The sequence below is a fragment of the Euprymna scolopes genome, chromosome 14 (genome assembly GCF_053919585.1).
Source record: "Euprymna scolopes isolate OS-2025 chromosome 14, ASM5391958v1, whole genome shotgun sequence".
In the NCBI taxonomy this organism is placed as follows: Eukaryota; Metazoa; Mollusca; class Cephalopoda; order Sepiida; family Sepiolidae; genus Euprymna; species Euprymna scolopes.
The window spans coordinates 47,050,933-47,064,648 of NC_136495.1; the positions used below are offsets into that span (position 1 = coordinate 47,050,933).

General features: G+C 36.9%; 1 protein-coding gene across 2 annotated transcripts in view; it reads left to right on the forward strand.

Annotated features, from left to right (window-relative positions):
• LOC145292973 (EF-hand calcium-binding domain-containing protein 4B-like) overlaps positions 1–13,716 on the forward strand; it is a 364,830-nt gene that overhangs the window by 170,967 nt on the left and 180,147 nt on the right. For both annotated transcript variants that reach the window (XM_080139211.1, XM_080139212.1), the window contains exon 3: positions 4,785–4,941. In XM_080139211.1, coding sequence (XP_079995337.1) covers positions 4,785–4,941 — 157 coding nt within the window. The remainder of the gene's footprint in view (positions 1–4,784; positions 4,942–13,716) is intronic.

The window sequence follows — 13,716 nt, forward strand, 5'->3', positions numbered from 1 at the left end:
TGCTCTGCTTCACAGTCTCCTTGATTTTTACCCTGTGGTCTGCTAGAACGGCAAAATCTATGATCTGACAGGACTTTTCTCTTTTCTTTCTTAACTATTATAATATCCAGTCTCCTGGCTTGGATAGATTTATCTGTTTTTACATTCATGTCTCAGAGGATCTTGTGACTTTCGTTTTCAAGTACTGCTACCGGTCTGTGCTTGTACTATTTATCTGTGTGTTCAAGATGCAGTTGTTTGCATGATTCCCATTGTACTGTCCTCGCCACTTGTATTCTTTTGGGGCTAATTTGAATTCGCTTATTGTTTCATCTTTTTGTCCACAGTCTGCATTTGCTATTTTCTTGTGTTTTGTCGATTTTCTCTTTGATGTGGTTGATTCTTATCACGTTGGTCCTGGATATGACCTTAAACTATATCCGATGGTGAGGCCCCAGCTTGCGGACTTTGGGGAGTGTGGTAATTGCCATTGCTCCCAGGTCCACTCTCACCCGGAGTGGTAGTACCTTTTAGGGTCCCAACTATGGATTAAATAGAAACTGAATTGCAAAACAATATATTCTATTGAAAAGTATTTCTTCAAAATAACTGGATTCAGCATTAAATAACCTGAAATGGGTTGATATGCCGTAAAACAAAAACAACCAACCAATATCTTATCGCGTTAACTTATGCGGCTGTTATAAGGAATTCATCTTATGTTTCGGTTTTCTTATTGTAGCTATGTTCAAGTGTTTTCGTTAGTCTCACTTTTTGTCATTCTTATGAATCGTCCGTGTATCTGTTTCTTTTCCTATTTTTCTTTTCTTGTTTTATCTCTTGCTTTTGTTTTCTGTCTTGTTCATTTTTTCAGTGTCTCCTGTTGCAGTAATTATCCTTTCCATGTCTTGCATTATGTATTTTTCTAATTCCTTTTTTTTTTTCTTCTATACAAATCAGTCCTCTTCCCTTTTCATGTAGAGTCTGTGACTTGTGAAGCTACAGGAAAGAGGACATCGATTTGACGTCCTCCATCTTCTTAAATAACAGTAAACTTCAAAATAAGTGTTGCTGTCTTCACTTTTGAATATCAGCTGCGAAATAGCATGCCGGCATGTATAAAACATGAACCTATTTTCATTTGACTTTGTGAACAATGGTCCAAAATGAAGGCAATTTGAATTTTTTTTTTCTTTTGTTCACCCCAAACAAGGTATATTGCCATTGAAGCGTAAGAGAGTACTGTAACACACACTGAAGTTCTCATGCTCCAAATTTAAATCCCGCCTGGTGGTCGTGGTGATGGATTCTTTTACTTGAAAAGTGACTTGTATTCTGCAATAGATCTTTTCCAAGCGGAGAGAACTTTGCATTATTATCTAAATAAAAGCTTTTTTTTTTACTCTTGAATATCAACTAGATTAGTGGGTAGGCATGCATAAAACATTAAATCTTTGTCTGACTTTAAAAGACGATCCAAAGTGAAAGCTATTTATTTTTACTTTCACTCCAAACAAGGCATATTGCCACTGAAACGTGAGGAGCTACTATAATAGGGGCCAGATTTATCTGGGATTAACCTAAGTATGGAGTTGGGCAGTAAGTTATACACCATGAGGCCAATAGGTCTCTCCATTTGACTCTGCATTTTAGATGGATTTACTTTCTAGGCAGTGAGACAAGACTCCCAGATGGCTGGCCATTTCAGCTTATCACTTCCATTCCCCAACACATTTTCCATGCAACCCTGGCAACACATGTCTATTCTTAATTGTGTCTTGTGACTGTTAATGTAAACTCTTACCTCAATAATTATATCTGTTTAAACTGCACTCCTCCCTTTTGTGTATCATGTATTTTTTTTATTCGCTCCAAACAGTGAAACATAAAGTAAGGAGATTTATAAAGTACAACCAGGATAGGGAGTTGGACAGCAAGACTTTTATTCACATTACATTTAAATTTCTGCATGTTGATATGGTCAGGGAATGGGAGGGGGATTGCAAAGGCAAGCAGTGTAAGGAAAAACTGCTATCAGTGTAGAAGACTTTCCAAGCTGGGATTTTGCTGCTAGATGTTATGTTGTAGCACTGCCTGGGCAACGCCAAGTGACCTAAGAAATTATTATTATTATTATTATTATTATTATTATTATCAATCGAAATTGATTAAATATTTTAGAATAGAAAATATCCATGTTAAATATTTTACAATAAATAGGAATGTTAACTTGATAGAATGGAATGTAGAAGCAAGTTAAGAATTTTAGTTTGGATAATAACTTGGAAATTTTTAGTTAAACAAACAAGTTTTAGCTGACAAATCAGGTGATTTGGTTTATTGGCTATGTGTATTGATGACATAATTAGAAGGAAGATAGTTTTTTATATACATGTAGAGTTTAGCCAGGTGAGTTAGTCAAGCTGAACAGGCAAGAGGAGTCTGTGGCTTCTGTACATCAGCAAAGCTGTCTGGCATATAATATAATCAGAAGTAAGAAATGATTTAGGACAAATGTGCAACTTTCCAAATGGGGAAACATTCTGGGAATAAAAGTTGCTGAAAATACAACCCAAGACTTCTGTTGGTTTCCTTGGATTGAATCTTCATTGTCGCTTTTGCAGATCCGTCCAAAATGATCAAAAGATGAACAAGGTATGTTTCCCCTATTGGCCAGATGTAAAACCCCACAGAACTGTGTTCCATCTCTTTGTATTGTCATTCTTTGTTATATGTCTTGTTAAACACACTAAAGACTCTTGCATACATGAACACTTACATACACCCACAATGAAAATAAACACAACTAAACTTACTAGACAATTTCAGATACACAAATATATATACACTAGCTATGTGCACATCCAGCATAGAACATGTTAACACAGTAAATAGACGTTTATTTACATACAATAAATAGACCCTGTTATATATATATCGTTTATGTATACTTTAACCTATGGAACAGATAGGTTTGCATTATTTTTGTTTTAGGCTGAGGTACAAGTGCTTTAATTTCATCAGAGAACATTCCATAATAGTACTTGTTAAAAAACAAATTAAACAGTGATGGAACTTACAGTGATGCAATAGTGGCTAGAGGTTGATAGACAGCACAAGACTTATTATTAAGTTAGGAATTCGTTTTGGACCTTGTGATTAATGCACAATACTCTATGCAATGGCAAATGATGACTTTATTGGCAAATGTAAGAAGTGTTTTTTAGCTTATTAAAGGGAGTCTGCCTTCTTTGCAGCAGGCTTGGCAACATCCATGCATTATTCCAAAGAGAATATAAAAAATTATTTCTCATACTATTTGGCTGACTTAATCACAAAGAAACAAATTTATTTTGATGGATTAAATTTCATAATTATTTTGTTTTTTTAGGTAGGACTGTTATATTTCTCAGATGGTTGTATCGTTTGTCAAACTCAGCAAATACAGAACTAATGAATGCCTTTAACCGTTATGCAATGGATCCATGTTGTGGTCAAAGATTATTAATAAGTTCTAAACAAGAATTTTCTAGAGATAAAATGTTCAATCCTTACTACAAGCGATAATAACGAAGAATGACAAAAAATTATTAACCTCTATCTGGTGATGGCTGACAGAACGAGAACAAGTTACCCTCATGCACCTGAAGAAAGTCATAGGTTACAAAGGCTGAAACACTGAATATAAGAACCAAGTTGATAATAGTAAGCCAATTTAAATCTTTTTAAAACAATAAATATTTTCTGTCTTCTTGCTATTAAAATAATTGCCATTTAAATATTTTTAAAAATAAATATAGCCAATTTCACTTTTTAAAAATTTATTTATTTAAAATTGTGACGTTTGGATGTGTATTAGAATTAAATTGAAATTTTTAAAAATTTTAATTGTAGGTTTGGAAAACTATTTAAATTGGTATTCTATGTATTATCGTATTAGATTTGGGAACAATTCATTTTAAAATTGGTATAGTCTTCCATTTTTTTTTTTTTTTTTTTTCATTACAAAACTCCACTTTTCTCTCATTCAGTAATAAATGTTATTATTGTTCTTTTTATAACCTTATTGTTTCTTTTCATTTAAACTTAAATTATTGGCTTAGCATCCATATGGCATTCTCAAATTCTTGTTATAAAAATCCAGATTGGCGTTCACCATATTGACTTTGTTTGTATTATTCCGTTGGTTATTGACACAGCTGAGCTGGAGCTCCACTGCACTCAGGCTATCTACTTCCTACAAAAGTCTAGTCTACTAAACGATTGAGGTTGGGACTAGGGTGGCCTGGTATTGGTGGCTGGTCAGGTATTTTTTCCAGTCAAATGTCCAGATGTTTCTTGAAAGTGTCAGGGGACATTCTCTTTATGTTTCTTATTGCGTCTGGAATGCAGTTGAATGTTCTTGTGCCACTGTAGGTGAAGCTGTGGTGAATGAGGGACTTGATCCTGTGTGTAATTGCAGATGTGTTTTTATATAGCACAGCCTCCCTCGCACTGGTGGGTTATTTCTACTATTGTTGTGTTTGGGACCCTTTTTTTAAAGATTTTCCATATATAGATTATAATATATCATTCACTTCGATGTTGTAGTGAATACAGTTGCAACTCCTTCAGCCTCCCCCAGTAATTCATTTGGTCTACTCCATATATTTGGTTGGTGAATATTCTCTGAGGTGTTTCTATTTTGCAGATTTCTGTCACTTTTTGTGGAGACCACAGCTGACAACAGTATTCCAGCCTTGGGAGGACAATTCAAAATTACTCCAAAGTTTAAAATGTCTAATACCATTTCTTTCTTTTCACAGGTAGTTTTGTTGGGATGCGATCGTTCGACAGTACAGAAAAGCTGAATAACAATTCAATCAATGAGAAAATTTATGGAGAAGATGAAAATGATGAACTTGAAGAAGGACACTTCAATGAGATGCTGTGTAATGTCGGCGCTAAAAGCTTATTCGAAGAGTAAGTCATAAAAAAATTTCTTTTCTTTACTTTTTGAGAGCAAGATAAATCTCCCATTTAGATCCACATGTGTCGTGTTTTGGCCAGAAGTTTTAGGGGGATTGTACCCATATTATGTATCTTAAAAATCATTTAAAATGCACCAAAGAAATTGAAATTTGGGGAATATTTATTAATTTATGTCTACTGTTAAAATGTAACAAATAATCAAAGGTATCTGAATTTTCAAAAAGCCCCCTCTTTCTCCTTCATAAAACTTAAACTAGATATAGCGCACATTCCCCATCCTTATGCCTAATATGTTAAATTTGTTACTCTACAAATATTATTAGAATATATATTCTAATAATATTTTATTAGAATTTATGCCCCCTCCCTTCTTCCTCATTGATGAGTCATTTCTTTGACTCTTTCAGATGGCAGGATTTCCAGTCCCTGCTGCTTTAGGGGTCACATGAGGTGACTTATAAAAACCCTCGCATGAGTGTGCCCTCTCTTTTTGCCCCCTTTTTTTTTGTTTGATCCTGCAGATAGATGTGGCTGAGGCTCTGTGACACAAGCCAAGATGACAGTCACCGAAACTCAGTCTCCTTCCAACCATTACCGACCTTAACTGAAGATTATTTGTGACAAACCCCGAGATGGGATTTACAGAATTGAGCGGTGCACACGTGCCACCTGTTATTTGAACCCCAGATAAGTTTTCATGAAGCACGTTTTTCGCAAATCTTTTCTGTACAATTAACTTTTTCTTGTCTCATCCATTTGTTCACTCATTAAAATTGTTTTGAATATTGTACACACTTGCAAACAAACATTTGTTCACTCATTAAAATTGTTTGGAATATTGTACACACTTGCAAACAAACATTTGTTCACTCATTAAAATTGTTTGGAATATTGTACACACTTGCAAACAAACATTTGTTCACTCATTAAAATTGTTTGGAATATTGTACACACTTGCAAACAAACATTTGTTCACTCATTAAAATTGTTTGGAATATAGTTGCAAACAAACTATCGCCATATTTTATTTCAGAGCTTATCCTCAATTTGTTACCACATTTTCACGTGTGAGAATTGAACTTTTTCCCAGGGTAAAAAGAATCCCAATAGTTTGTAGGGTACATCCTCATAAAGAAAGAGTAGAAAATGGACCTTGGGTATACTATTGACAGTCTCATCTCATAACTTTCACTTCCCTTAATTTGTTCTTTAGTCCTAAAATTTCATGGGCGATATTTCTAATTAAGGGGGGAAAATTGCTGTTTTGAAGTTTAGATTCATATAACACTGATCGTTGCTTTTTTTTAATTTTTTTTTTTTTAACTTTTTTAAAACTTTTTACAGCAAGTGGTTTCATGCCTTGTCTGGAGCGATTTCCATTAAAACAATATCCCCAACCCGACACTAGCGACAATCACACCCCTTCACTATATAGATCGCCAATCTTTCACGATAAATACCTGTCTAGCTGAAATCACTCTCAAAATATTTTCCCCACTCTTTATCTGTGCCAAAACCAAAACGTCGATTCCATGAACAAAGCTTCTTTCTTAGAACTGCATGCCTGTGGAAGTCTCTTCTGTTTGCCTGTTTCCCACCTGACTACAACCTGGATGTCTTCAAGTCCAATATAAACAAATTTCTGATGAACCGCCTCCTTAAGTAAGACACTTTATCAAATCTCCAATACTAACGATTACTATGATATTATTCCATTGATTACTGTACACGCAATAACCCTTATCCCCGAGTGGCTTCCGGGCCTTGATAAGTGGTGACTACCATGTAAAAAAAAACAAAAAAAACTATATAGCTCCCCAGCTGTTGGAAGGCTTTCTACTTTGATAGTTTCTTTTGCCAAACCACTTGCCTTTGAAATTCCCTTCCTACTGTACTCATCATCATAAAGAAATTTAAATGTTATGTGAACAAACATCTCGCTGTACAACTCCCCACTTAGGATGCCCTAATAAATCTAACACTTAGCTTACAGCCTCTTATGTTTCAGTGTTAGTATGAAGAAAGGAAAGGATGACTTCATTGATAATGCAACAAACATAAAATGTTGGGAAAAGCCTTGTATGTTATGTCAGAGTTTTCTGAAGATAACAAAAAGTACCTATATCAATGCAAAAAAAAAAAAACAATCAGTTACTGATTTGTTTGTTTGTTGAATAAAGTGTTACGATTTAATGTTAACACAAAATATTTCCAGGTTTTTTGTTTTTTTTTTTTGAAAATCGTCACTTTGATTTATGAAGAGAAATGTCAAAGACTTTAGTGTTTCATAACCGGTAGCTCCACGGATTTAGACCAAGGGCAACTGATTCTACCAGATCAGGCCGTCTTAAGATATTGCCTTCCTGACCTAAAATGCACCAAGCATTGATGTTATTGTTTTTTTTCCCCTCTTTGCAAAACTCAATCATGTTCTGCAAAGCCAAAAACAAAAACAACAATTTTCCTCTACAAAAGAAGCAAACTAAACAACATGAATAAATATTTGAACGTATAAAGAACTTGAAGCAGAAAAACTTTTTCTCAAATTTAGTGATGGGACGATTCTAGTATCCTTCCTGATTTCAATACAATTACCAATTCCACACTAAATTCCCGATTCCAATACAATTACACAGTCCAATTCTTCATAAATCTCTAAATATTAAACTATTAAGTTGTTATTTTTCCCGATTACTGTAAAAAAATGTGTTAAATGTGCACATATTTTCTCAAACGTAAAAATACACTTGGCGGGTGGGGGAGGCGATGATCTATATATTTTAGCATTACTGGTAGTTTAAAATCAACAAATATTTATTTTTTTATTATTACTTTTATTTGTTTTAAGCAAAATCAAATAAAAAAGATAGGTAAAAGAATTATTTTGACATCGGAAAACAGGCACAAATTTTTCCAATTCCGATACCCCAAAAAGTTCTGATTTCCGATTCTGATTAATCATCCCAAAACTATTCAAATTTCTAGATTCAGCATTAAATACCCCAAAAAGGGTTGATATGCGGTAAAACTAAACCAAACCAAACAAAAGGATCAATAACCATCACCTGAACGGAAAAAACAGCTGCTGTGATAATTCGAGACACAAAAAAATTGTAGCACTAGTTTCTTATATTACATTGGTTGGCCCGTAAAATTACTGCCAAATTTTATTGGATAGTTTTGTTTGATTTACCAAGTGGTGACAGAGCAAATTAATCTACTTTTATTAATGTGTTGTCTTGATTTATTCTTTAAATAGTAATTTTTTTTTTTTTTTTTGTATGATTTGGATCATTCAAACTATTGTTCTGATCTTATTTTCACAAGGTTTTGGACAATGTAACCTCCACCAACCTTTTTCAGGCGTATCTTCAGCTTCAGAAATTTTCCTGTTGAAATCAGGAATCTGTATGTAGTGGAGCAGATTACCCAAAAAATCGTTCATTTGATGATACAAGCATGAAATTTGGCATAAATATTCGCTGGATAGTAGATTTTAAGAAAAAAGTGCTGGCCACCTGAAATTCCAATATGGCGGCCATTTTCCAAGATGGCCGCCATAGGAGTCCAAATTTTGAAAAATTTCAGCATATTATTGTATAATACAGTGCGTTTATCGAGCTTAAGTTGGTTTTGTTGTCATAATATTACTCACTTTAAGCTCGTTCAGTGTTCTAGTATTCCTGTAGAAGCTTGACAAGGGCAACTGCAAAGTTTAGTACAATGCAACCCAGTCTTTTTACATTTGCACCTTCCACCACAGTCAGTCTTGCATCCATATTTTGTCAGTTCACTGCAGCATTTTGAAATCGGTTCCAGTGAAGTCCACACAATTTTCCAAGAGTCATCTTCTTTTGACCATCCCCACTTTGAAGGACACTGAAGTTCTGGATCACGTATGACACTTTGTCCCCAAACATGACCTGCTTGATAGGCAGCTCTTTTGGCATGTTCCTTGAGTGCATTTTGAGTTGGTGGGATTAAGTCATATGACCTTTGCTTCCGTGCAAAGAGGTCAAGTCTTGCGTCATCTACTGATGAGGTTGCACTGGACCTATCATACATGAGAATTACATATTTCTCCAATACTTGTAGATCAGACTCCTCAATTTCAGATGGGCTGAGACTGAGTTTTGCAAATGTGGCTGAGACTTCATTAAATACATTCCATGTCTGCAAGGCTGTCTTTTTTCCCTTGCCATTGAAAGAAGATACAACATCACACCCTGTAAAGGCATGGAAGAACAACATTCCCTTGGATTTCTCTGGTCCTAGATTGGACACAAGGTCATGTATAGGAATCTACCTGGTGTGTTCCCCCTTGCCGAATCTCACCCACATTTCCTGAAGACCAATTGCTGTGAGAGAAGGCATCATCGATATGGCAATTACTACAATGTCTGTGTCATTTGCATCAACCAGTACAGACTTGTAGCCCTCCTTAGCTGCATGCCAAGCATGTAAGAATATCCGTGTGTCGGCCTCCTCATGCGTACAGGGTGCCAATTCTTCTAAGCTGAAGTTGGTGTAATTGGCACTGGTAAGGACGATTTTCTCCCTAGTCACAAGGACTGCATTGCTTGTGGTCATTTCAGCTATGGCATCGGCAAGGAAGTGGAAGAGTTCTGATTTGTTAGTGCTGTCTCGAAGGAAGCTCTTCCAGTTTGTAGGCGGTTTGCTCTTTGCAGTAACTCTCCTCCTGATGGCCTTTCCACGTTTAGATCTAGCTTCTGACTTAAGGCTGGTCTTATGGTATACATCAAAAATGATATCTGTTCTCTTGTGAGTGTGGCTGTAGTTCTGCACCAAGGGAAGAATATCGTTTTGGGCATATTCCTCAAATGTCTTTGGTGTTTTTGGTGCAACAGCATTCACCAGTGAAGCCCCATCAACAATCAGTACATCAGATTCTGGCTTGGACTCTGGAAGCTGGACTTGCCCTTGGAGAATTTCCACAAGATCTGACTTGGTACTTGGACGTAGGTTACCATTCTTGCTGAGAGAGGGGGGAAACGACTGGTTCTCATGCTTGAAAAATTCCTGTAGATCACAACCTCTAGTTTGGCAAGAGATGAAAAGGCGGGAAAACAGGTGGCAATCCTCCTTTAGCAGTTTCTTCTCAGATTGTTTGCTTTGGCCAGTCCCCGTTCTTCGTCCAACCTTCTGCAACATTGGCCAAGATGCGTGCTTCTCCTACATTATCTGAACTTGGGTGCTGGAACATTGAAATACTTGTACCATGGAAAGATGTGCTTGATGTTGTTGCTGTTGGGTTGTGATCTATGTTATCTACAGCAGATGTTGTGAACAGCCCTTTCCTCAAATTTGGTGGACACACGACATCATCTTCCACATATTGCTTTACAACAGTCTCACCCAACTGTCCTGATATTTCCAAAACTCTGTCATAAGATATGCTTATTCCATTCTCATGCAGCTTGTCGATCAGTTGTCTCTTTCTTGTCTTTGCAAAAACTTTCATTCCAACATAAACAGCAAATGGTGTTTCACGGTCTTTGGCATGTCTTTGAGATTTCGAACCTTCCCTGTACTTTGAGTAACAGTTGAACTGCAGTAGTTGAGCAATGGCCACATCTGACTGCACAATACCATGATTCAGATGGGACCTTATGTCCACCCTATGCTCAATACTGCAAACAAACTGCAGAAGTGCCTGGGGAACGGCTTCCTCTCCAAACCCTTCTTGAAATGCCTGGCTGAATTTTGTCTTGTGAGCCAGCATCTCTTTCCGGATGATATCAGCAGCTTTAGCTAGATGAATGGCTTCACTGTACTTGCTAGCATCAGATAGAATGGTGCTTACATCTTTTCTGAATGCAAGAAGGACATCTCGCCCTTTCTTATGTGCTTCAAGCTCAGGGATCCTAGAGAGTAACTGCTCTTTTAATCTGGTAGAATTGACCTCTGGGGATTCCACACCTAGTTGTTGCAGCCGACGCTTGTAAAGTGAAGCTAGATCAGCAAGTCGAAATATCACTGATGTTGTTTCTGTACCGGTAACCATGCTATCCATGATGTAGATCACAAGCTCTGAAAACGCTAGGGGGTAAACGTCTTTCTCTTGACTGCTGTCATTCTCCTCTTGCTTCATGACATTAAGATGTGCTCGCTCTGAGTTGTATAACTGTGCCAAGCATCGAGAGTGATACTTCAGCTCTTGGGCAACAACATCACCAGCACTTAACTTTGCTAGGAGCTTTCCATTGTTTAGGGTCCGGCCACACTGATTAAGCCTTTCATTCAGCTGCATGGTCATTGCCTGTCTTAAATTTGATATTTCATCCTCTTCTTCACATAAGAAGCACTGTACCTCTGGAGGGTCTGAGGTCCTTTGTCTCTTCTCACGGTTCTCTTCTGTGCCTGATGTACTGGGGGTTATTTTCCTTTTCTGTCCTCTTGACAGCTTTGTGTTATTGAACAATAGTCGGCAGCTTTGGTGATATTTTGCTTTATTTCGTATCAGTGTGGCTTCTCTGCCTTCTCCTTCATCTAACCGTGCTGGATTAAAGGGCATAAAACAAAGGCACATTTTTTGCAATTTTCGCATATCCAGCATAGTCCTGTTTCCTCTGGAATGAGCTAAGAGGTGAAATTAGAGTTTCATCTCTTTTGTCAACCTGACAAAAGCAACATTTACTCCAGTCAGTTTGCTGTCTAGTTTTGGCATCCATCATAAGAGTCGTTGAAGTGGTGTAGGCCGAGGGTTTATCCTTTTACCACCTTACCACCTTTGCTCACTTTGATGTATGGGATACAGTTAGGTTCATGCTGCTGCCCTACACCTAACCCGATCGTTCATCCAATATCATTTAAATCCCGTGCGATCTGTACACCATCCGGATAACAATAAAGCCCCTGTCATCCTTGGCTCGGCTCTCCCGCGCTGGCACATCCTGTCAATCCATGTGCGGCTATCCAACCTTAGGGGCTGGCTAGATAGCATTTGGGATACTAAACTGGAGTTTAGCTGATATTGAACCCCATGCTGAGTTCCACAGCAGTGTCTGTCACCAGTGTGCCCTGGTAGTGAGTGACATACACTCTCGTCATAATATTCTGCAAAATTCTCCTTCTGTGGAAAAAACGGTGGTACTTAATTTGATCCTCGTGAGATGTGCCACCTTGGTCACAATTTCTAAATGGGTTGATTCAGGGGCTTGTATGGAGTGAGGAAGGTAACGGAATTAAGAACACCTGATTTCTTCAGGATGGCTAGCATGGTTTGTAAGCCTTTTGGGGGCATTTTATAGGCAAAAACAGGTTATCCACTTTGTCATCCTTGCATTAGCAGTCCTTTTTAGGCATAAAAGTTGGAAAAAATTAACGTTTATGGAAATTTGTGGTTTGCTGGCAGCCATCTTGAAAAAAATGGTCACCATATTGGAATTTTTGATGGCCAGCACTTTTTTCTGAAAAAGTAACTTACAGAGACTATTGATGCCAAATTTCATGCTTGTATCGCCAAATGAACGATTCTGGCAAAAAATCACATTAAGCTGCTCCACTAATGGAAGTTTATTTAATCCAGTAGTAGCATTCTTACGTTCTGTCAGCCATGACTGTGTAGAAGACTTAACTAATTCAAAATTGTATTCTTGGTATTATCCACACTGAGAATTGAACCTTAAACCTTCAGAAGAGTGTCACTTAGAACTGAATTTACTTAGTACTTTATCCGTTATGCCACTATACTGAGAATACAATTGTGAATTACTTAAGATTTCTACCTGATCACATCTCTTTGTTCAGATTTAATCTTCCTCTGAGATCTAAGTTCATCCCACATTATACTTATAATTCTTGCAATCACACTAGCACCTGCACCACCCTGTGCTCCAATAAATAACAAAGCTTTTCAACAACTTCAATAGTTTCACCATCCAAATATACTTTCCCCACACAAAAATCTCAATCACTAAAATCCCAAAGCTGTTGCAAAGAAAGTGGACTTCTTTTACTAAGCTAGAAAATTACTCTCACCAGAGAGTATCCTTTACAAACCCAAAATTCACTCATGCATGGAGTATTGTTGCCATATCTGAGCTGGTGCATCTACTACTAGTCTCTCATTTTTAGACAGGATTCAAAAAAGAGTCTCAAATCTAATAAGTCTTGCACGATCGGTCAAGCTCCAAACTCTGTCCCATCGCCGCACTGTTGCATCCTTGTGCCTGTTTTACAAGTACTTTAATGAAATGTGCTCTGATGAACTTATAGCACTTGTGTCCCCTCTACGTACATACTCCCAACTAACTTGGCAAGCAGTAAAATTCCATCCCTTCACTGTTGATATCCTAAGATGCCGGAAAGTCTTCTACTCTAATATTATTTCCCTTCAGACTGCTAGACTTTGGAATTCCCTCCCTATTGCCTGCTTTTCTGACTGCAGAAGTTTAAATGTAATGTGCACAGATATCTCACTGCTCAATTTTCCACAGTTCTCTGTTAGACACAATCGAAAATAACTTCTTACTTTCAAGTGGCAATATGTCTTATTTGAGGGCGAAAAAAAGTACCAAAAAAAATCTAATATTTGTGAGATGTCTAAAGGTAAAAATTAAATGGTGAAATGCAAAACGGAAATTAGTTAATTGTCCATTTTTTTAATTTATTGTGTATAAGATTTATGAAAAGAAAATCAATTGTGTTGAGCATTATACATTTACAAGTTGTTTTTGAAAGTTCAACACCTGTTAGCTGAGGATATTGGTTATCTATTTTTACAGAAAAACAGAATGTGTCAGA